At 37.2% G+C, this 24,189-nt stretch overlaps 1 protein-coding gene across 1 annotated transcript in view; it reads left to right on the top strand.

Moving 5' to 3' along the window:
• Positions 1-24,189, top strand: part of GABRA3 (gamma-aminobutyric acid type A receptor subunit alpha3) — a 274,967-nt gene that overhangs the window by 78,004 nt on the left and 172,774 nt on the right. The window contains exons 2-3 of the mRNA XM_019019216.4: positions 6,271-6,436; positions 23,064-23,185. Coding sequence (XP_018874761.1) covers positions 6,297-6,436; positions 23,064-23,185 — 262 coding nt within the window. The 5' untranslated portion in view covers positions 6,271-6,296. The remainder of the gene's footprint in view (positions 1-6,270; positions 6,437-23,063; positions 23,186-24,189) is intronic.

Here is a 24,189-nt window from a genome sequence, read left to right as displayed (position 1 = left end):
GTAGATTAGAAATCCGTGGAGTGGGGTGGAATGGGTGGATGTGGGTAGAAGAATTGACAGTATGAAGGCGCTAGATGAAAAATGTTGGAAATATGTGGTCAGAGAGTGATTCGAGATCATGGACTTGTAATGACAAGTCTTAGGATATGGCCATGGAAGGGACAAATGGATTAGGGTAGAGCTGAGGCTCATTGGAGGAAAAGAGGTCAAATAATAGACCTGTAGTTTACAGTGACCAAAATTTACTATATGTCAAGCTTAAGGCTAATGCTACATATGAATTAGATTATTTAATTCTTATAACAAAAATGGATTAATTAATCCATTATTTGGATTAGAATATTGAGTCAAATAACCTGCCAAATTTCAAATTTCTATGTGGTATATCCAGAATTGAAACTAAGATGTTTTTGTCTTGAAAACCTTTATGAATGACAGTGCTTTGAGGCTAGGTGGAATTAGATGACCTTAAATGAAACTCTGGTGACAAGTTGTGACAAATGACAGAGTTGGCTTTGTAGTATCTGGGTAACAACACGTGGAATGACTTTGTTCAGGTAAAGTTCTGGCAGACAGTCCTCATGTCATCCAAACAGGGACATTTGTAAGCATAATGTCAGTATCTGGTGGTTTCTAGGTACTGAAATAAAGAAGTTTTAGGAATTCCAATAGAATAATTGGTTGTATTGGTACCTTGTACATAGCAGGTGCTCAAATGTGATAAAATGAATTTGTCTTTGGACAAGACTTATCAGAAGACTTATCCCAGTAGCAGGTGTTTAACTAGGCATTTTAAGTTTGTTATCTTATATAATATTTACAGCCTTTACAAGATGGATGTTATCCCCATTTTTTATTGAAGAAGTAGGTCATTAAAGCCTAACACAACTAGTATTTGGTAGTGCCCAGTAACCTTTCAGTCTGGCAGGTTCCAAAGCCCATCCTACACCTTATCCTTCTTAACCAATTTTCCTCATTTAGGAATGTGACTTAGTTACAATACCATTCATTTATTCAGTATTTATTAAGTACTCATTATTTGTCAGATATTCTTCTATGCATTGGGCATATATCTTTGAATTAAAAAAAACCAAAATCCTCATCCACATTGAGCTTTTCTATCTGAGAAACAAGCAATTTTTCTTCCTTTTAGACACAAAGGAAGAAAAATAGGGCAGACAACTGTATAGGATGTATGAGGAATGTGTGGAAGGCTTGAAATTTTAGATAGGGTGGCCAGGGAAGCCCTCAATGAAAAGATGATATTTTAATAACACTATGAAGGAAGTGAGGGAACAAATTATATGAAAATTGGATGGAAGAACATCCCAGGTAGAGGGGATAGCAGATGCAAAGGCCCTGGTGCAGGAGCATACCTGACATATTTCATGAGCAGCGAAGGAGGCCACAGTGGCTGAAGTGGAGTGTGTGAGACGGGAGGGTAGTAGGGGATGAGACTAGCCAGCTATTTGGAGATCAGATCATGTAGGACCTTGTAGATCATATATTTATTTATTTATTAATTGACAGATAAAAATTGCATGCATTTACCATGTACAACATGATGTTTCAAGGTGTATACACATTGTGGAATGACTAAATCCAGCTAATTAGCATATGCATTCTCTCATGTAGTTATAATTTTTATGGTGACACATACAAGTGGCCAATAGGTATATGATAAAATTCTCAATATCACTAATCTTAAAGGAAATGTAAATCACCTCACACCTGTTAGACTGGGCATTATCAAAAAGACCAATCATGTTAGAGAGGATGTGGAGAAAAGGGACCTTCACACACTGTTGGTGGGAATGCAAATTAGCACAGCCATTATGGAAAACAATGTGGAGTTCTCTCAAAAAAAATTAAAAATAGGGCCTAGCGCGGTGGCTCACACCTGTAATCCCAGCACTTTGGGAGGCCGAGATGGGCGGATCACAAGGTCAGGAGGTCGAGACCATCCTGGCTAATACGGTGAAACCCCGTCTCTACTACAAATACAAAAAATTAGCTGGGCGTGGTGGTGGGTGCCTGTAGTCCCAGCTACTTGGGAGGCTGAGGCAGGAGAATGGCGTGAACCCAGGAGGCAGAGCTTGCAGTGAGCCGAGATCACGCCACTGCACTCCAGCCTGGGCGACAGAGCGAGACTCTGTCTCAAAAAAAAAAAAAAAAAAAATTAAATATAGAGTTACGTGATTCAGCAATCTCACTACTGGTTATATATCCAAAGGATATTAAATTAGTATGTTGAAGAGATATATGCACTTCCATGTTAATGCAGCATTATGCACAATAACCAAGATATGAAATCAACCTAAATGTCCATTAATGCATTAATGGATAAAGAAAATGTGGTATACATACACAATGGAATATGATTCAGCCTTCAAAAAGAGTGAAATCTTGTCATTTGTGACAACATGGATGAACCTATAGTACATTATGTTAAGTGAAATAAGGCATACAGAGAAAGACAGCTATCTCATGATGCCACTTATATGTGGATTAATCTAAAAAAGGTGATTTCATAGAAGCAGAGAGTAGAATGGTGGTTACCAGGGGCTGGAAGGTATGGTCTGGGGTGGGTAGATGTTGGCCCAAGGATACAAAATTTCAGTTATATAAGAGGAATAAGTCCAAGAGGTTTCTTGTACAACATGGTGACTAGAGTTAATAATATAATATATTCTCAAAAAATGCTAAGAGACTGAGGCTTTTGAAATGGGAAGAAATGGGAGGATTATGAGCAGGGGGAAGAAATTATCTGCCTTAGCACTTTAAAAGTTCCCTCTGCCCACTGTGTAGGGAACAGACTCTAGGGGAGCAAGGACAGAGGCAGCAAAACCAGTTAAGAAGCTTTTACAATGATCTTGACAAGAGATGACAAGCTAGAGTGGTAGCAACAGAGGTAATGATCAATGGCTTTAATTTGGATATATTTCCTTTTGAATGGAATGCCAGTGAGACTTGTTAATAGATCAGATGTGTGGTTTGAAGGTTAAAGGGGAGTCAAGAATGACATTAGAGTTTTAATCAGAGCAAATGGAAGTGCAGAGTCACTATTACTTGAGATGGGAAATACTGCACAGGACCAGGTCTACATATGTGTGTGGGGGTGGATATCTGAACTTCACATCTGAAAATGTTATGTTTAAGATGCCTCTCAGACATTTAGGTACAGAGTTTTGTGAGAGGTATCTTAAACCTAACCTGGGTTTAAGTTTTACTTGTGAGTTACGATATGAGTTTAAGATATGTGTTATCTCCTGGAATCCATATCTAGTACATATATGGATTCGAGGTAATATCTGGAATGAAGATATTAATTTGCAAGTCATCAGTTTATAAATGATATTTTCGTCTATTTGTTTGTTCCTTGTACCTTCCTTTAGCTCTTTAGTAGGGTGAATTGGTTGGTAATCATTTGCTAATTTGGCCATGCAGTTACATATTATAATGGCCTGAGCACGTGTCATGATTTTGTGTTCATGTATCATGGATAATCTCTTCTAACACCGTGATTATCTGAGTTTGCACAAGAGTTGTCTCCTCCTGTTTCATAGCCAATCTGCTCCTACCAAAGGCATCTGCATTTGTGCCATGGTTGACTGTAAACTCACAGGACATTTTTTTTTTATGTACTGTACTTATATAAGCATACACTATGGTTGTCTACTTTTGCAACATAGCCTGACTTCTTGATTAAAATCAGCAATAGGTTTTACCTTCTGCTTGTACATCATGGTTGTCTGAATGTTCGTATGATGTTCCTTCACTGTAATTTTCATTTTATTCACCATGGATGTGTGCGTTATATTTGTGTGTTCGTACACTACAAAAAGCTATTTATTCACTGTCATCATCATTACCCAAAGGATATCAATTCTTCACTATGGTCACTTGCAACTATATCTTACCTTTCTGCTACAGTGAAAATTTTTTGACCATGTCTGCCTACTCATGGACCATGACCTTTTCTGTTCCTGCACCATGGTAATCTAATTCCATAGCACTTCAGTCTGCTCCTAAACCATTTCACTTAATTCCTATAGTATGGTTGCTATGATACATATATTCTGTGTGCATTTATCATGGTTAAGAATTGATGTACCAAATGCTTCTTCATGTATATCATTTTTGTCTATGCATATACTGTATTTGACTCCAGCCACATGGATGTGTGATCATTTTTGAAGGCTCTTTGTTTCACTGTCACAGACATTTTATTTAGTTATGATTTCATGTAATGCTGTTGTCTTTTTTGTGTATCATAGTATATGTCTTAGTTTTCTCTTTTCAAATCATGGGCATTTAATTCTATGTAATTGCCATCTATTCTTAATATGATAGTTTGCTGCTTATCTACCATGATAATTTAAACATAACCCATAGTGATATAGTAGAATAGCATAGCTGAACACACACTATGGATCTCTTTGTTTACACAGCATGGCCATCTTCTCCTACATCCAGGATTGTTACTCATGGACTCATGTTTTCTAAGCATGCATCATGGCTATGTCTTATGTTCCATGGATTATTTCTATGATTTGAACTTCATATCCTAGCCCAAGTGTCTCTGTTCCTGTAGAGTAGTTGTCAATTCATGTATCGTGATTATCTGAACATTAATTCTTGTCATATGATTACATAACATTAAGGTCTGCTAAAGCACTGTGAATGTTTGAGCATATATCATGGTTACTGCCCTTACCATGGAAGTTACTTGTGCTCGGAGTTGTCTGATCATGCACTATCTTTTCTTACTCATACACTATGGTTTTCTGAACCATACCATTCCTGTATACTCCTGTAAAATGTCCATCAGCTCTTTTATTGTTCATGAAGCATGGATGTCACAGCTCTTATATTAGGTTGACCCTAAGAAATTGCTTTCTTTGGTAAAACCAAAATTGGGAAATATTGGCAATTTCATATGGTGCAATCTAATACTATGATTATCTCTGTCTCTAATGTTGACACTTCATCATGTCAGAAGTCTATCTTCTCCATTGTTGTAGTTTTTCAAATGCCTATACCAGATTCATGAAGACAGCTTAATATAGATCCAGTGGCTGCTTTTTTGAGGCGTGTGGGGTGAATTTAAAAGGACTTTTGTTCTTAATCTCACCGACCAGAATAGCTCCTTAATGTGTATCTGTTTTACATATTGGTCTCTTGTATAAGCTTTCTTGGAAAAAAAACCAGTTATATATCCCTCCATTTTCTCTGAAAATTAATTCACTGATATGACTGAAAAAGGGTATGTTGTTGGGTCAGAGTTAGGTCTCCTTCAAGTTCTCAGTGTCTCATAATCAAAGAAGCCACACAAATTAGAGGTAGCAAGTAACCATCACTTTATTGGTTGCTTTCTTAACCCCATGTCTTGGGTAAATCTCCACTGATCCAGGGTTCATAAAACAGCCTTCCTTATAGGGAACTCCATATCACTAGTTCTATCACCAGTATAATTTGCTGACCTCTTAGAGATTTCAGTGTCAGGAAGTAGGCTTGGATTTCTCTTTTTGTTGTGTCCCCTATCTAAAGGAACAAGTTTGCTTTCAAATATCTCTTTATGGGGAAATACTGCATTCTTGTTCAAGAGCCATGATGTCTCATTATTCAGTATTTTCTCAACCTAATTTAGAGGAAACAGTCTATCCACTTCAGGCCATTTAATCTTTTGGAAAATTGTTTAACTCTATGAAGATGAGAATCAATCCCAAAAATGCTATAAAAAGACTCCAGGTCTTAATATACTAGGATAGTAGGATTCTCTACGATATTACACAGTTAACCAAGGCAAAGGACTTTGTAACACTAAAGATCAAACAGGGAATTGGAGGGAAATACAATGAAGACATGAGAGAATATTTTTAAGATCTTAGATTATAAGAGGTAACCCAAGCTGAGGGAAGTTCTGTGATTCACCTAATCACATAGGGTGAAGCCAAGGAAAGAGAGTTGCAGTAACCTCAGACTCCTGATTACTGACTTAGGGCTGTTTGTGCTACACTATGCATCCTTTCTTGGATGGGCTCTGGTATATTTAGGAGAAGGGTATATTGGGGGCGATTTTGGTGGCATTGACAAGCTGGGAAAAGGGGACTGTTGAATTAAGCACTGAGTAACTAGACACTAGAGAAGTTAAATGGCTCTAATAGAGTTTAATAACATCTCTTTCTCTCTTTTTTACCTCTTTCTCCTCTCTCCTTTTGTTTTCCACTCTCTACCTCTTATCCCTTATCTAAACTGTGAATCTCACAGGTCTCTCCAAGTTTGTGCCTAAGAAGATGATAATCACACAAACGAGTCACTGTTACATGACCAGCCTTGGGATTCTTTTCCTGATTAATATTCTCCCTGGAACCACTGGTCAAGGGGAATCAAGACGACAAGAACCTGGGGACTTTGTGAAGCAGGACATTGGCGGGTAAGAACCCCTAACTCTTAGGATGAAAGAAGACTGTGATAAATGTTTGCCTCAGACCAAAACTTCTGATGTTTTCCCCCAGATGAACCCAAGTACTCTGGTCTCTGATACTTACACATTACATTATATTTAGAAAAAAGTCATAGGCTCAGACTCTCAAAGTAGAAAGAGATCTCGAAGTTTCTTTTTCTTAGACAACACCCTGGCCCAGGCTTGAATCACCTCTGTAATATCTTAAAAATAGTTCTTTTGCCCTCAATTTTCTCTCTCCTCTCTTAGATCTTCAACCTTTTCCTTTTTATTGGCTGTGTGGCTCAATAGCATTTAAACATGATAATGTTTAGGAATCACTCATCTTAAATTTAAAAATCTTCCCTCCAGATACTGCCTTAATTATTTGCTCCCCTTCATAGCCATATTTCTTGAAGGAGTGGTATGCTTCATTGCATCTATTTACCTCTCACCCTTTCATTCACTTGCTGCCATCTGACTTCCAACCCCAGACTCTAAGGCAGCTTCTGCAGCCAAGATGGCCAATGTTCGTTCTGTTGCTGAAATGAACACTTCTCTGTTCTTACGTTCCAATATTGTTGACTTCTCCATCCTTAACTTCATTTTATTATGAAATAAAAATACATGTAGAAACATGCATAAAATATAAATATATAGTTTAATAATAATTCTTTTTGGCTTCAGAGACACTATAATTCTCTGGTGTTTTGATTGGGTTCTCTGGAAACAGAGTATGAAACAAGGATTATTGAGCAAATGATTTATTGAGAGGTCACTTTCAACAGAAACCTGTAAGGAAGTAAGGGAAGGAAGATAGGGAAAGAGAAGAAGTAAAGCAAAGGTGTAGCCTCAATTTGACCTCATGAGGAGAAGTGGGGCATAAATGGCACTAAAAGATTTGTCCTACTTTGAGGCAAGGGACCCAAGCTTGTGTACTCTCACCTCAATTAGTCTTTGCCTGTGGATTCCCTGGAGAAAGGCATAGTCTTCCAGATATTTTAGGTGAGGCGACTCCCTTCAACAGATAGTAATTTTCCAAAGTAGCTGCAGGATGATTTCACTGGCCCAGTAAAGGGATCCGAGAATAGTATTATACCAATAATAAATACTACATCTGGTTTTCTTTATACTTTTATGACTATGCTTTCTGCAATATTTTCCACAATACTACACAGGTACATCAAAGACCTTTGTGATATAAAGATCCTTTTTAGTCTTCTTTTGTTCACCCCTCAGGTGTTTGTGTTTTTCCTTGTTTTGTTCTAGGCACACTTCTTACCCTACAGATCCCCTGAGTGATGTAATCCATTTCTATGATGTAGTTACCTTATATATGTAAATGCCAATGACTCCCATCTCAATCTTCATTCCAGACTTCTCTTGAATGTCAGACTTCTATATCCAACTGTCTACTGAACATGCCCACTTGGCTATTCCACACACTTCTTAAACTAAGCATGTCCAATGTATTTAATTATCTTCATCTCCCTCCCCCGCCCTAAAGAACAAACATAACAAAACAAACAACAAACAGACAAAAATATTCCTCTTCCATTTTTTTCCTGTTTCAGTCAGTGGTACCACTGTGTACCCAGTTGCTCAAGTCAGAAACTTGGAATCATTTTTGCCAGTTTTCTACCCTTTACTCTCCAGATCGAATCAATCAGCAAGATTTGTCATTTCTACCTCCCATATCTCTTGGATTCATCTACTTTTTTCCAACTTTTCTGCTAGCACCCTAGTTTAATCTGATGTTGTCTCCCACTTGGACCACTGTGCGAACCTTGTCTTACTTCCTAAAATCTTGTTTCCATCCAAACTAACCTCCACTCTGTAACTATTTTTTTCTGTAATGCATGTTTGACCATACCTACCCTATTTAGAGCCCTTTCATGGTTTTCTGTTGTCCCTACAATAAGGTACAAACTCTTTAACATGATTTTATAAAACCCATTAGGACCCAGCTTCTACCCACCTTGCTAGCCTTATTTCTTAGTCTTTCTGCCACCAAACTGTGTTCAGCAATGTTGAACTCCTTTTAGACTTTAAAATCCCTTCTAATCCAAGGAATATCATTACTAGAAATGACCTCTTAGCCCTGCAATATTTCAATATTACACAAGGTATTTTATTCCTTGGTAGTGACTTTTTTTTTGTTTTACATTTGGCTATTGTCCTATATTCTTGGAAGCATGCATCTTGAAGTAGAAAGTATTCCTAATTATTTTTGCAGTGTTGATTATCTTAATGTACTCTGAGTCTTTTCATCTTATATCAGCATTTTTACAGTAATCTCTGGGGCTGAGGCTGCAGAACTGGGCTTGTATGTCCTTAGAATCTTGGTATATAAGACTCTTTTTGTTCTTTCTTCCAAAATGGAAAATAAAACCAGTTCTGTTTTGTTAACTCCTCATGTATTTCATTTCACTGGGCCATGATAGATTCTAAATAAGATGAAGGTTCTAAATAAATTAACCTTACCACTTCAAGTGTTAAAGCCTTTTACATTTTAACTCTGATAATATAGTTTTCTAAAAATGTATTGCATATTTTCTTATAACCCTAAACAAGGATTTTTTTTTAAACAGAATAGTCCCATTTCTTTGTGACTTTTGGTCATCATAAAGAAAATTCACGGTTGCATGCCATGGCACATGCCTGTAGTCCCAGCTACTTGGGTGGCTGATACAGAAGGATCTCTTGAGCCCAGGAGTTAAAGGCCAGCCATGGCCACACAGTGAGACTCTATCTCTAAAGCAAACAAACAGACAAAAAAAAAACCACAAAAAATTCTTAAGCACATGTTCATTATATTCATTCGATTTTTTTTTTTTTTTTTTGAGACGGAGTCTCGCTCTTCCCCCAGGCTGGAGTGCAATGGCGCGATCTCAGCTTACTGCAACTTCCGTGTCCTGGGTTCAAGCCATTCTCCTGCCTCAGCCTCCGGAGTAGCTGGGATTACAGGCACATGCCACCACGCCCAGCTAATTTTTGTATTTTTAGTAGAGACGGGGTTTCACCATGTTGGTCAGGCTGGTTTCGAACCCCTGACCTTGTGATCCGCCCACCTCAGCCTCCCAGTATGAGCCACTGTGCCCAGCCAGTGTTAGTTCTTACGTCCCGTGTCCTCTTTACAATGGTTTGTTAGCATCCTGTTGATGCTTAGAAAACCAGATAGCCTAGTTTTTAGTAATTATGTCAAGGAGTAGGCCAAGAAATCCTACCTGAAAAAGCAGAGTGAAGTGCTTGGTTTTAGTAAAGAGGCAATACAATCACTGCATGTTTTCTTTCTTTCTTTCTTTCTTTTTTTTTTTTTTTTAAAAGACGTGGTCTTACTCTGCTACCCAGGCTGGAATGCAGTGATGTGATCATAGCTCACTGTAACTTCAAACTTTCAAACTCCTGGGCTCACATGATCACATGATCCTCCTGCCTGAGCCTCCTGAGTAGCTGGGACTACAGGTATAAGCCACCACACGCGGCTGATTTTTAAAATTATTTTTTAGGCATAGGGTCTCACTGTCTTGCCCAGGCTGATCTCAAACTCCTGACCTCAAAAGATCTTCCCACATTGACCTCCCAAAGTATTGGTATTACAGTTGTGGGCCACCACACCTGGTTTCTGTTTCTTGAATTAGAAACATTTTTTTTCTTTACTTTCCTCCAAGCCCAGTGCAATTAATACTTTTGAGGCATGATACTACTAAAAGCATGGCCCAAATATTAAGGTTGTATTCTTCTGCATGTGTTTTGGGTAAATAATGAAATTAAGGCAGAAATAAAGAAATTTCTTGAAAGTAATGAGAACAAAGATACAAATACCAGAATCTCTGGGACATGGCTAAAGAGTGTTAAGAGGGAAGTTTATAGTACTAAATGCCCAAGTCAAAAAGTTACACAGATCTCAAATTAACAACCTAATGTCACACCTAGAGGAAATAGAGAACCAAGAGGCAACCAACCCCAAAGCTAGCAAAAGACAAGAAATAACAAAAATCAGAGCTGAACTGAAGGAAATTGAGATGCAAAAAAACATACAAAAGATTAAGTCCAGGAGTGTGTTCTTTGAAAGAATGAATAAGATGGATAGACCGCTAGTTATTCTAATACAGAAAAAAAGAGAAGATCCAAATAAACACAATCAGAAATCACAAAGAACATGTTACTGCTGACCCCAGAGAAATACAGAAAACCCTCAGAGACTACTATGAACATCTCTATGCATACAAACTAGAAAACCTAGAAGAAATGGATAAATTCCTGGAAACTTGCGACTTCCTAAGACTGAACCAGGAAGAAATTGAATCCCTGAACAGACCAATAACAAGTTCCAAAATTGAATCAGTAAAAAAAAGCCTACCAATCCGAAAAAGTCTAGGAACAAATTAATTCACAGCCAAATTCTACCAGATGTATAAAGAAGAACTGGTACCATTCCTACTGCAACTATTCCAAATAATTGAGGAGGAGGGACTCCTCCCTAACTCATTCTGTGAGACCAGCATCATCCTGATACCAAAACCTGGTACACAACAAAAAAGAAAACTTGTGGTCTATATCCTTGAGGAATGTAGATGCAAAAATCCTCAATAAAATGTAGCAAACCAAATCCAGTAGCATATCAAAAATTGAATCCACCATGATCAAGTAGACTTTATGCCTGGGATGCAAGGTTGGTTCAGCACATGCAAATTAATAAATGTGATTCACCACATAAGTAGAACTAAAAACAAAAACACACATAATTATCTCAGTAGATGCATAAAAGCCTTTTGATAAAAATCAACATTATTTCATTAAAATGAAGGACTGCAGGTATAAGCCACCACCCAAACTAGGCATTGAAGGAACATACTTCAAAATAATAAGGACTATCTATGAAAAAACCCATAGCCAACAGCACACTGAATGGGCAAAAGCTGGAAGCATTCTCCTTGAAAGGCAGAACAAGACATGGATGCCCTCTCTCACTACGCCTATTCAACATGGTACTGAAGTCCTAGCCAGAGCAATCAAGCAAGAGAAAGATATAAAAGGCATACCAATCAGAAGATAGGGAGTCTAACTATCTCTGTTTGCAGACAATATGATTCTATACCCAGAAAAGTCTCTGCCCAAAAGCTCCTTGATCTGATTTTAAAACTTCGGCAAAGTTTCAGGATACAAAATGAATGTACAAAAATCAGTAGCATCATACACCAACAACATCCAAGCTGAGAGCCAAATCAAAAACACAATCCCATTCACGATAGCCATAAAAGAGTAAAATACCTGTGAATGCAGCTAACCAGGGTGGTGAGAGAGCTCTACAATAAGCATTACAACACACTGCTCAAAGAAATCAGAGATGACACAAACAAATGAAAAAAATTCCATGCACATGGATAGGAAGAATCAATATTGTTAAAATGGCTGTACTTCCAAAAGCAATTTACAGATTCAATGATATTCTTATCAAACTACCAATGACATTCTTTACTGAACTAGAAAAAAACTATTTTAAAATGTATATGGAACCCCAAAAGAGCCCAAATAGCCAAGGTAATCCTAAGCAAAAAGAACAAAGCTAGAGACATCACACTACCTGACTTCAAACTATACTATGGGGCTATAGTAACCAAAACAGCATGGTACCGGTACAGAAATAGACACCTAGACCAAGGGAACCGAATAGAGAGCCCAGAAATAATGCCACAGACCTACAAACATCTGATCTTTCACAGCATTGACAAAAACAAGCAATGGGGAAAGAAATCCCTATTCAATAAATGGTGCTGGGAAGGTGGATTAAAGACTTACATGTCAAACCTAAAGCTACAAAAACCCTGGAAGATAATCTAGAAAATATCATTCTAGACATAGGACCTGGCAAAGATTTCATGATGAAGACATGAAAAGCAATTGCAACAAAACCAAAAATTGACAAATGAGACCTAATAAAATGAAAGAGCTTCTGCACAGCAAAAGAAACTATCAAGGGAGTAAACAGACAATCTACAGAATGGAAGAAAATATTTGTAAGGTATGCATCTAACAAGGGTCTAATATCCAGCATCTATAAGGAACCTAAACAAATTCACAAGCAAAAAACAACCCAATTAAAAAATAGGCAACAGACATGAACAGACACTCCTCAAAAGAAGACATTTTTTTGTGGCAAACAAGCATATGAAAAAATGCTGAACATCACTTATCATTAGAGAAATGCAAATCAAAACCACAATGAGATACCATCTCATATCAGTCCGAATGGCTATTATTAAAAAGTCAAATTATAACAGCTGCTGGTCAGGTTGCAGAGAACAGAATACAGAGCTCAGAAATAATGCTGCACACCTACAACTATCTCATACACTGCTGGTGGGAATGTAAATTAGTTCAGCCATTGTGGAAAGTAGTTCAGTGATTTCTCAAAGAACTTAAAATGGAATTACTATTTGACCCAGGCATCCCATTATTGGATATATATCCAAAGGAATATAACTCATTCTATCATAAAGACACATGTATGCATATGTTCATTGCAGCACTCTTCATAATAGGAAAGACATGGAATCAACCTAAATGCTCATTAAAGTGGATTAGATAAAAGAAATGTGGTACATATACACCATGGAATACTATGCAGTCATAAAAAAGAACGAGATCATGTCAGTTGCAGCAACATGGATGCAGCTGGAGGCTTATTATCCTGAGCAAACTAACACAGGAACAATAAGCCAAATACTATGTGTTCTCACTTATAAGTGGGAGCTGAACATTGAGTACACATGGACACAAAGAAGGGAACAATAAACACCAGGGCCTACTTGAGGGTAGAGTGTGGAAGGAGGGTGAGTATAGGAAAATTACCTTTTGGGTACTATGCTTATTACCTGGGTGACGAAATATCTGTACACCAACCCTCATGACATACAATTTACCTACATAACAAACCTGCACATGTATCCCCTAACCTAAAATAAAGCTGTAAAGAAAAAAATTATGACAAAATTAGACTTGGTTAATCATAAAAAGCACAAATATTAGAGTTGTATTTGCCATAAATAAAGGATCCAATATAATTTTAAAATATAGAGTTTTTGCTGATAGTTGTGGTACTTAAGAGCTGCTGCTGCTTTTTGATTATTTCCATACTTTCTTAATTATGTTTTTGTGTATTGAAAAAAATCCATTACTGCGTTATTTTATCCAACTTTAATGATTTATTCAATTAAACCACCTACATTGGCCGCCACAGCCATTTTAACAATCAACAGTGGTTTATCGACCAGTACTTTGTATAACTCATGTGCTAGATGTAATAGTTCTCAACATTCAGTATTTGTAAGCAAGAAAGCAGGCTTCCGCATTTGAAGATTATGATTTGGTAGCTCTGGGAATAGTGCCTAAAATGCCCCAGATGATTCTGGTGTAAGGAATCTTTGGGGACACAGTTCCTGTTTTTAAGAAACTAACAGTATAGTTTGGGATTTGGGATTCTGGAACTTTAGAATAGCACCCATGAAAAAACCTGTAGAGAGCATATAATCTGATTTTTTAATCTGTACCTGAAGAAACTGAAGCCCAGAAAGGAAAATTGACTTTCTTACAACGAGTTCATAATAGACCCAGGTCTAGAGCACCAGTTTCTGATTCCCAGTCCTGCATTTTTGATAAGAAGCTACAGAGAGTAATTTCAACTTCATATAATAAATGAATTTGCTATACTCCTGGTTCCTGGTCAAGTATTTTGACCATTAGCAAGTGGAATTATGTACGTGAACAATGTCAAGTTGAACCATTTTGAAACTGACATTTTGCTAGGTCAGAACGATCGAATATCAGCAATTTTCATAATTGGTCAACACGTTAGTGCCTAAGCAGCAAATGCCAGGTCTGACTGCAATTTGTTGAATTTGTCAGGATCCCAGAGAATACAGATGGGACATTTCAATTATTTGAGGAGGATATATTTGCAGAGACTAATCATAAAGTTATGATCTAAGTGGAGGGAAACCGCAAGGAATAGAGTAAGAACCTAAGGGGAACAGCACACATATCATGTAAATCAAGCTTTCTTAAGAGGTGCAGATTTTTGGTGGAGGAAACAGCCAGCCTGAGAAGATTTCACAGGGAGAGAGCCAGGGAGTTACATGCCCAGTCTTTTCGTCTTCCTCTGATCTTCAGCCAAGGTGGCCAAAGTCAAGTTGAAGCAAGAGGCCAATGGCGCCCATAATGTAGTGCATAAAAATTAGCCTTCTAGAAAGGAGAACGGGGTGGACAATAGTGAGAAGGCAAACGAAATACGCTGCACGCAAGGCCGCATATTTCCACACTACTAATAGAGTAGGGACTATGATTTGGGAGGAATATGACACTATATTAACACATTTTATGCATCAACATTATATGGTGGTGGCCATGGTGACAACTGATGCAGTGAACTGAAGAGGAGACCGCTGGGGAGTTGCTTGTCTCCTTGTCATATCTACAGCCTGACTTGGTTCTACTATCTAAAGGTGTCAGTGCTTGTAAGCATCTGTATTCATCTTGAAAATGATTTTCTCAGTTCTCTTAATCTCAGAATAAACTGTCACCTGTGGCCACACATGTACTTACTTTTACTTGGAATATAAGTATGAAAAGTCCAAACCCTTCCATTTACATGTAATTTCTATTAAAGAATCAATGCATCAATACTCTTAGCATTTGATCATCAAATCTTAAAATTTCAGAACCAGACTTGGGACCTGAGAGGCTGTCAGTTCCTAGGGTCCTATCCTGGGAAAGAATCCCTCCTGCTTTATGGTTGATGATTCACCTACCAGTTTGAATCTCTGCAGTGATAAGCTGCATTAGTACCACAGGGCATAGCTCCAGGGGTTAGAAAGTGCTTCCTATATTGAGCTGAAGTCCACCTTCTTCAAACACCTCCTAGTTATAGGGCCCTGTAACATTTGCAACATTTGCTTCTTTTTCCACATAGTGGCTTTCAGATATACTCCATGCTTTCTTGTCTGCAGGCTAACTCTCATTCCTTTCAAATATTCTCTTGGCATAATATGGTTTTCCAGACATTGCTTCAAACTGGACACTCTCCCTTGTTATCTAATTAAGCTATTTTTTTGAAATTTGATTCCTTAGTCTTACTTATTCCATTATGTTAGTTTAAACTTTTATTCATAGAGTCCTATATACCAAGCTCTATTCTAAGTTATTAATATATGTTGATTAATATAATCCTTATAACAGACCTGATAGCTAAGTGATGTTATTATTCCTTTGCAGATAAAATATGGAGACAGAGAGAGGTCAGGTAACTTGCCAAAGCTCACACAGCTAGAAAATAGAAGAGTTAGGATTGAAACCCAGAAAGTTTGGTTCCAGAGTCCGTGCTATTAATCATTACGATATATTGCTTTTCCTGAGTTTGGTTACTTTTAAGTAAGAATGAGGCACATGTCAATTTCTTTTACATACATGAACATTTACTTACATATAGTAACCTCTCAACCACTGAATTCTTAATATCTCAGCCACATAGCTGGGTAGACCATGTTCAGATGCGGCAAGCGCATTTTTCTTATAGGACCTGGAGAAATAAGAAATATAATTTTATCCTACAATTTTCCCTTTTGAGGTGGAAGTGCAGAATTTGTAACACAGAACAGGGATGGACATGTGAGGCCACAATCAATGATACTTTGTAGGTGATGTTGTGGCTTCCTGTTGCGTTATGTCAGGAGGCAAGGTTGTCTCAGTATGGCTGATATTGAATTTTATCACTTGCTTAGGGTGATGACTGTCGGGACTCGCCATTGTAAGGATATCAACCATCAGGATTAATTGAAAGTCTTTGAGCTGATGGCCAGCTCATTGCTTTGATCATGGCTGTGGGTGTGGGGGTAAAGAACAAATAATAGTAGGGGAGATAATATTTTTAGTACTTTAGTTTTCTTTTGTGTCAAAAAAATATCTTTCCACATAAACAGTGTTATAAATGGTTCTCAGGTTGGCCTATTAATACCTGCTTAACCAGAAATGTTGCCAAAATAGTGCTCATGCATTGGCACTATGGTTACAGTCATTCAGATGAACTATGAGAAACAGTATTGCTTACTCTTGTCTAGAAAACTAGCTACCCTTTATGGCATTGTTTCAAAGGAAGAATGTACCCCTGCTTCTTTGTAAACTTTGGTTCATGACACATTTTAAATTGCGATATGTCTGCTTATGGTCACATGGAATCATATGTCTACTAGCTTATTTTATCATTCACAACATATACTAATTAAATATTTCTCTTTTTTTGTGAAGCAGTGGCTTTTAGTTACTAAGAAGGCATGAAGGACTTGGTCTTTATTTTACCAAGTGGGTAGGTGTGTCTCAAGTCAGTACCTCTGTAGTTTTATTACCAGTCCATATAAGCTATTTCAGAAAAGAACAGCTGTCTTTTTCAGATGGATTTGGCATATTCTACCCAAAATCAGGTTAGTTCTTATTCTTTTTTTTTTCTTCAAGCAGCTTCTGTAAAGAGAAAGTGTGCTATTGAATTCTAGGTGTTTCTCATTTCCTCCCTAGTATATAACTGGCATCCTTAGTGCTGAATCTTTAGTTGAACATTTCCACTTATAGGAAAGACTGGACTTGAAAAATGAAAACATGAGGAATATTTGGAAATGGTGAGTAATCTGATTCACCTGTGATTGGTGGTCAGAAAGAGAAGTAGTAGAATTTGCAACTGTAAAAGTATATCAGGAACAGATTGCAGAAGGCCATGAATGTCAGGCTTAGGCACTGGAATTTTATTTGGTTATCTATGAAGAGTTATGAAAGGTTTATGAGCAATGCAGAGACATAATCTGCTCAGTAATTCCGAATTTTTGTTATTTAAAAAAATCTGCTCTCTCCCAGGAAATATGTGGTTTAGGAAAAATACCATCCTTTTAATGAAGTAAGTATCTTTCCTCTTTGGGATGTTGTATGAACTGCGTCAGCAACTCCACATTTGTGCCTCTCCTGCTTTCCCTTAACATAAACACACCAGGATCCTCAATGAAGGATGTTGGCAGTGACAGCATTAGTTTGACAACTTCATTGAGGATGCTCTAGATGGTCAGTGATCTTGACTTTCTCCTATAGCCTAAAAGATAATGTATTGTAAAGGTTTTTCATTGCATTTTCAGGAATTTGGGGGGAAGTTAATGAACAACCTTCATTTATAAAACAATTTTGTATTTATTATCTTATTTACCTATTTATTTCAAAAGTTTTCTAATGTAGGTTATTGTTATCCCCATTTTACATATATGGAAATACAGGCATACCTCATTTGACTGTGCTTCACTTTATTGTGCTTTGTGGACAGCATGTTTTTTACAAATTGAATGTTTGTGGCAACCCTGTGTTGAGTGAGTCTATTGGTGCCATTTTTCCAACAGCATGTGCTCACTTTATGTCTCTGTGCCGCATTTTGGTCATTCTTGCAAATTTTCGAAGTCTTGATTATTATATCTGTTATGGTGATCTGTGATTGGTGATCTTTGATGTTATTATTTTAATTGTTTTGGGGCACCATGAATTCCACTCATGTAAGACAGTGGACTTAATCGGTAAATATTGTGTTTGCTCTGACTGATTATTCCACTGAAGGGCCATTCCCCTGTCTCTCTCCCTCTCCTTAGGCCTTCCTTCTCCCTGAGATACAGTAATGTTGAAAATAGGCCAATTGGTAGCCCTACATAGCCTGTAAGTGTTAAGTGAAATAAAAATTTACATGGCTCTCACTTTAAATCAAAAGCTAGAAATGATTAAGCTTAGTAAGGAAGGCATGACAAAAGTTGAGATACTCTAAAAGCTAGGCCTCTTGTGGCAAGCAGTTAGCCAAGTTGTCAATGCGAATGAAAGGTTTTTGAAGGAAATTAAAAATGCTACTCCAGTGAGCACATAAATGATAAGAAAGTGAAACAGCCTTATTGCAAATATGGAGAAAGTTTTAGTGGATAGAAGATCAAGCCAGACACAACATTCTCTTCAAGCAAAGTCTAATTCAAAGCAATGCTATAACTCTGTTCAGTTCTGTGAAGACTGGGAGAGATAAAGAAGCTGCAGAAAAAGTTTGAAGCTAGTGGAGGTTGGTTCATGAGGTTTAAGGAAAGAAGCCATCTCCATAACATAAAAGTGCAAGGTGAGACACAAGTGCTGATGGAGGAGCTGCAGCAAGTTCTCCAGAAGATCTAGCTATGATAATTGATAAAGGTGGCTACATGAACAACAGATTTTGGTAGATGAAACATCCTTCTATTGGAAGAAGATGTCTTTCAGGACTTTAATAGCTAGAGAGAAGAAGTAAATGCCTGACTTTGAAGCTTCAAAGCAGTGGCTGACTCTTTTGTCAGGGGCAAATGCAGCTGGTAACTTTAAGCTGAAGCCCATTGTTCATTTACTATTGGGAAAATCCTAGGACCCTTAAGAATTATGCTAAATCCACTCTCTCTATGCTCTGTAAATGAAATAACAAAGCCTGAATGACAGCACATCTGTTTATAGCACAGTTTACCAAATATTTTAAGCACACGGTTGCAGTCTACTTCCCAGGAAAAAATACTCCTTTTGAAATATTATTTTTCAATGACAATGCACCTGGTCACCCAAGAGCTTTGATGGAGATGTGCAAGATGAATGTTGTTTTCATGCTTACAATACAACATCCATTCTTCAGCCCATTGATCAAGAAGAAATTTTGACTTTCAAGTTTTATTATTTAAGAGATACATTTCATAAGGTTATAGCTTCCATAGATAGTGATTCCTATGATGGATCCAAGAAAAGCCCATTGAAAACCTTCTGGAAAGGATTCACCTTTCTGGATATCACTAAGAGCATTCATGATTCAGAGGAGCAGGTCAAAATATAAACATTAACAGGAGTGTGGAAGAAGTTGGTTCCAATCCTCATGGGTGACTTTGAGGGCTTCGAGACTTCAGTGGAGGAAGTAACTGCAGATGTGGTGGAAATAGCAAGAAAACTATAATTAGAAATAGAGCCCAAAGTTGTGACTGAATTGCTGCAATCTCATGAAAAAACTTGAAGGGATGAGTTGCTTCTCACAGACGAGCAATGAGAGTGATTTCTTGATAAGGAATCTACTCCTAGTGAAGATGCTGTGAATATTGTTGAAATGACAACAAAGGATTTAGAATATTACATAAACTTAGTTGATAAAGCAGTGCCAGGGTTTAAGAGGATTGGCTCCAATTTTGAAAGAAGTTCTACTGTGGGTAAAATGCGACCAAACAGCATCACATGCTGAAGATAAATCTTTTGTGAAAAGAAGAGTCAATTGATGAGGCAAACTTCATTGTTGTCTTATTTTAAGAAATTGCCACAGCTGCCCCAACCTTTAGCAACCACCGCCCTGACTGGTCAGCAGCCATCCACACTGGGGCAAAACCTTCTACCAGCAAGAAGATTATGACTTCTTGAAGCCTCAGATGATTCTTAGCATTTTTTAACAATAAAGTGTTTTTAATTAAGGCATGTAAATTGATTTTTAGACATAATGCTATTGAACACTTAATAGAGCGCTGTACAGTATAAATGTAACTTTTATATGCACGGGAAACCAAAATATTTGTGACTCACTTAATTGTGATATTTGCTTTATTGCGGTGGCCTGGAACCAAACTCACAATATCCCAGAGGTATGCCTGTAGGTCTCACAGTCAGTTAGTGGCAGACACAGAACTAAATTCTAGTCATTTGATTCTGGTCCTGTGAATTTACCACTGATCCATCTTTAGGGCTAGGAAAATGACTAAACTTGGCATAACCTTCAGATAGTGTATTAGTAATGTCATTTTCATTTTTCAATGATGAATTATTATTATTATCATATTTTATCTAACCAGTAGTGGCAAATTTGAGGTGCAATGGACATGTTTTAGTGTTGCTCTCATTAAGTTGATAAACACATAGCATCAAGCAATTCATTTCTCTCTTTGGTGTTGGTGTCTTAGGTGTCTCATGTGTAAAATGAAGGGAGAGAATTATACAATATCTAAGCTTCTCCATAATTCTGACATGCCATGATTCCTTTTTTCCCCAAACTACCTTTGAATTCAAACTATAGGATCACGTTGCAGTTTAGTTACTGAATAAGAAAGAGTTCTATTTAGGTTGCAGATTAAATCTGCTTCCCCACACAATAATTTAGTGCACATTAGGAGAAAAAAATCAGTAATAAAGAATAAAACCATAGAACAATATATTGAAAATAATTTGGGGGTGATATTTAGCATTGATTTTTATTTATTTATTTATTTATTTTAGACAGGGTCTTGCTCTGTTGCCCAGGCTGTAGTGCAGTAGCATGATCTCAGCTCACTGCAACCTCCACTTCCCAGGCTCAAGTAATCCTCCAACCTCAGCCTCCCCAGTAAATGGGACTACAGGTGTGCCACCATGCCTAGCTAATCTTTGTGTTTTTGTAGAGGCAGGATTTCGCCATATTGTCCAGACTGGTCACAAACTAGCATTGCTTTTTGACTTAAAAGTTTTCAACTTTTTGATGAAGAATGGTGCTAAGATATCAACAGTCACCAGGAGGAAATGGAAATGCATTCTCATGGAAGCTAGTATTTCAGTAAGAAAGCAAGCACAGTGTATGGGCCTTCTATTCAGGATTTTAAAGAATTGTTTAATTTTTCATTTTTGTGGGTACATCATAGGTGTATATATTTATGGGGTGCATGAGATGTTTTGATACAGGCATGCAATATGAAATAATCACATCATGGAGAATGTGGTATCCATCCCCTCAAACATTTATCCTTTGTGTTAAAAACAATCCAATTAGTTATTTTAAAATGTACAATTAAATTATTACTATTGATGTCACCCTTTGTGCTATCAAATACTAGGTTTCATTCTTTTTATTATTTTATACACATTAACCATCCCCACTTTCCCTCAACCACTCCACTATCCTTCCCAACCTCTAGTAACAATGCTTCTACTCTCTATCTCCATGAGTTCAATTGTTTTAATTTTTAGCTCCCACAAATAAATGACAACATGCAATTTTTGTCTTTTTGTGCCTGGCTTATTTCACTTAGCATAATGATCTCCAGTTTCATCCATGTTTTGCAAATGACAGGATCTCATTATTTTTATGACTGAATAGTACTCCATTGTGTACTTGTATCACATTTTCTTTATCCAGTCATCTACTATGGATATTTAGGTTGCTTCCAAATCTTACCGATTGTGAACAGTCCTGTGACAAACATGGGTGTGCGGATATCTCTTTGATATACTGATTTCCTTTCTTTGGGGTATATACCCAGCAGTGGGATTGCTGGATCATATGGTAGCTCTATTTTTAATATTTTGAGGAACCACCAAACTCTTCTCCATAGTGGTTGTACTAATTTACATTCCCACCAACAGTGTATGAGGGTTCCATTTCCTCTACATTCTCGTCAGCATTTGTTATTTCCTGTCTTTTGGATGTAAGCCATTTTATCTGGGGTGAGATGATATGTTATTGTAGTTGTGATTTGCATTTCTCTGATGATCAGTGATACTAAGCACCTTTTCATATGCCTGTTTGTCATTTGTATGTCTTCTTTTGAGAAATGTCTATTCAAATATTCTGCCCATTTTTAATTGGATTGTTATACTTTTTCCTACAGAGTTGTTTGAGCTCTTTATCTATTCTGGTTATTAATTCTTTGTCAGATGGATAGTTTGCAAATATTTTCTCCCATTCTGTAGTTTGTCCCTTCACTTTGTTGATTGCTTCCTTTGCTGTGAAGAAGCTTTGTAATTTGATGTGATCCCATTTGTCCATTTTTGCTTTGGTTGCCTGTGCTTGTAGGGTATTGCTCAAGAAATTTTTGCCCAGACTGATGTCCTGGAGATGTTCCCAAAGTTTTCTTGTAGTAGTCTTATAGTGTGAAGTCTTAGATTTCTGTCTTTTAATCCATTTTGATGTGATTTTTGTGTATTGCAAGAGATAGGGGTCTAGTTTCAGTCTTCTGCATATGGATATCCAGTTTTCCCAGCACCATTTATTGAAAAGAGTGTCTTTTTTTCCAGTGTATGTTCTTGATATTCAGCAAATAGGTTTCCCTTTCTCCAGAGGATGAGGGTAGAAGTAGACTATATACAATCTAAGTATCTGTCTAACCCTGTTTTTCTGTGAACTTAAATTTCTCTGGGCTAGAAGTGAGGTAAGTTCTCAGTAACATTTCCCTTCTTTATTTTGATGCCTGTTTAATCATGCAACACGATTTGATGAACCAACTGTATGCCAGGAAATGTTCTCAGTGACATTCTGTCCAGAATTTCTACTTGTGTCTCTTTACTGCTGGGTTGGGGCCAGGATTATGCCTGGCAAAGCTCATACCAATGCTAGAGTAAGAGTTCAAGTATTAACCACACTGTCTGCCTCCTACACAAGCAATCATTGTGACAAATATGTAGTGATTGCTATTTTGGATAAGATATAGGTCTATGTAATTGGCCCAGTCTATTAATTGAAATCTTCTTGAATTACGATATCTAGTCATGTATTTTTTTTTCCTATTAAGAACTATTATTTTTTTTTCTTTTCCTTGCATTGCCTCAGGCTGTCTCCTAAGCATGCCCCAGATATTCCTGATGACAGCACTGACAACATCACTATCTTCACCAGAATCTTGGATCGTCTTCTGGACGGCTATGATAACCGGCTGCGACCTGGGCTTGGAGGTCAGTCCTTTTAAGATCTTTGAAGTCCTTTTCAGATCTTCTTCTCGGCCATTATTATCTAAAAACAGTTATAAGGTGCCTTCAGTAGTCTATTGGCCAATGAGATTAGTGTAAAGCTGAATTTCTTCCCTATGAGCACTAAAAATTAGTCATAATCCTTCATTTCAGTAGGTGATTTCTCTGGTCTGGCTTCAGAAGATTCTAGGTTTTTGCTAGGTGCATATGGAGTAATACACGGATGTTCCATGACTCACAATGGTTTGACGTATGATTTTTGTCTTTATGATGGGTTTATGGGACATAGCCCAATGGATTTAGACTTACTACATTTCCAATTTATGATGGGTTTATTGGGATGGGGTCTTATAAGTTGAGGAGCATCTCTCCCTCAAGGTTAGACAATGCCCATTTCTAGTAACAGAATACCAATACCTGCCTGGGTGACTGGTGTGGTCCAGGAAAAGCTGAGAAACATGCCTTTGTTTTCAAAACCCTGAGCATATATCAGCCTGACACTCCAAAAAGGAATAATCTACTGGGTATGTGAGATCTTAGTTGGCCATCAGTTTAGTATAATCAGCAATATGATCACAATAAGGTAAATATATTATAATATATCACGGGCTATTATAAATTCACAAAATGTAATCTAATGCTCTTTTGTAATCTGTAGTCCATATTCAAATTTTTCCAATTATCCCCAAAATATACTTTATAGAAATTTTCATTGATTTAGGATTCAATCCAGGATTATGCATTACATTTATTGTTGTGTCTGTTTAGCCTACACTCAGCATTTCTTTGTCTTTCATGACATTGATTAGATCTTCCATATTCATTTTCAAAGTAACACCATAGGAGTTAATTATGTCTTTATCAGCACATTACTCAAGAAGGGACTTGAAGTCTGTTTGCTCCATTACTGGTAATGTTAATATAGATGTTTACCAGGTTGCTGCACTCTAAAATTACTATTTTAAAAGTTTATAATTAATACGTAATTT

The sequence above is a fragment of the Gorilla gorilla genome, chromosome X (genome assembly GCF_029281585.2).
Source record: "Gorilla gorilla gorilla isolate KB3781 chromosome X, NHGRI_mGorGor1-v2.1_pri, whole genome shotgun sequence".
Lineage (NCBI taxonomy): Eukaryota > Metazoa > Chordata > Mammalia > Primates > Hominidae > Gorilla > Gorilla gorilla.
This window is presented reverse-complemented; position numbering and strand designations above follow the sequence as displayed.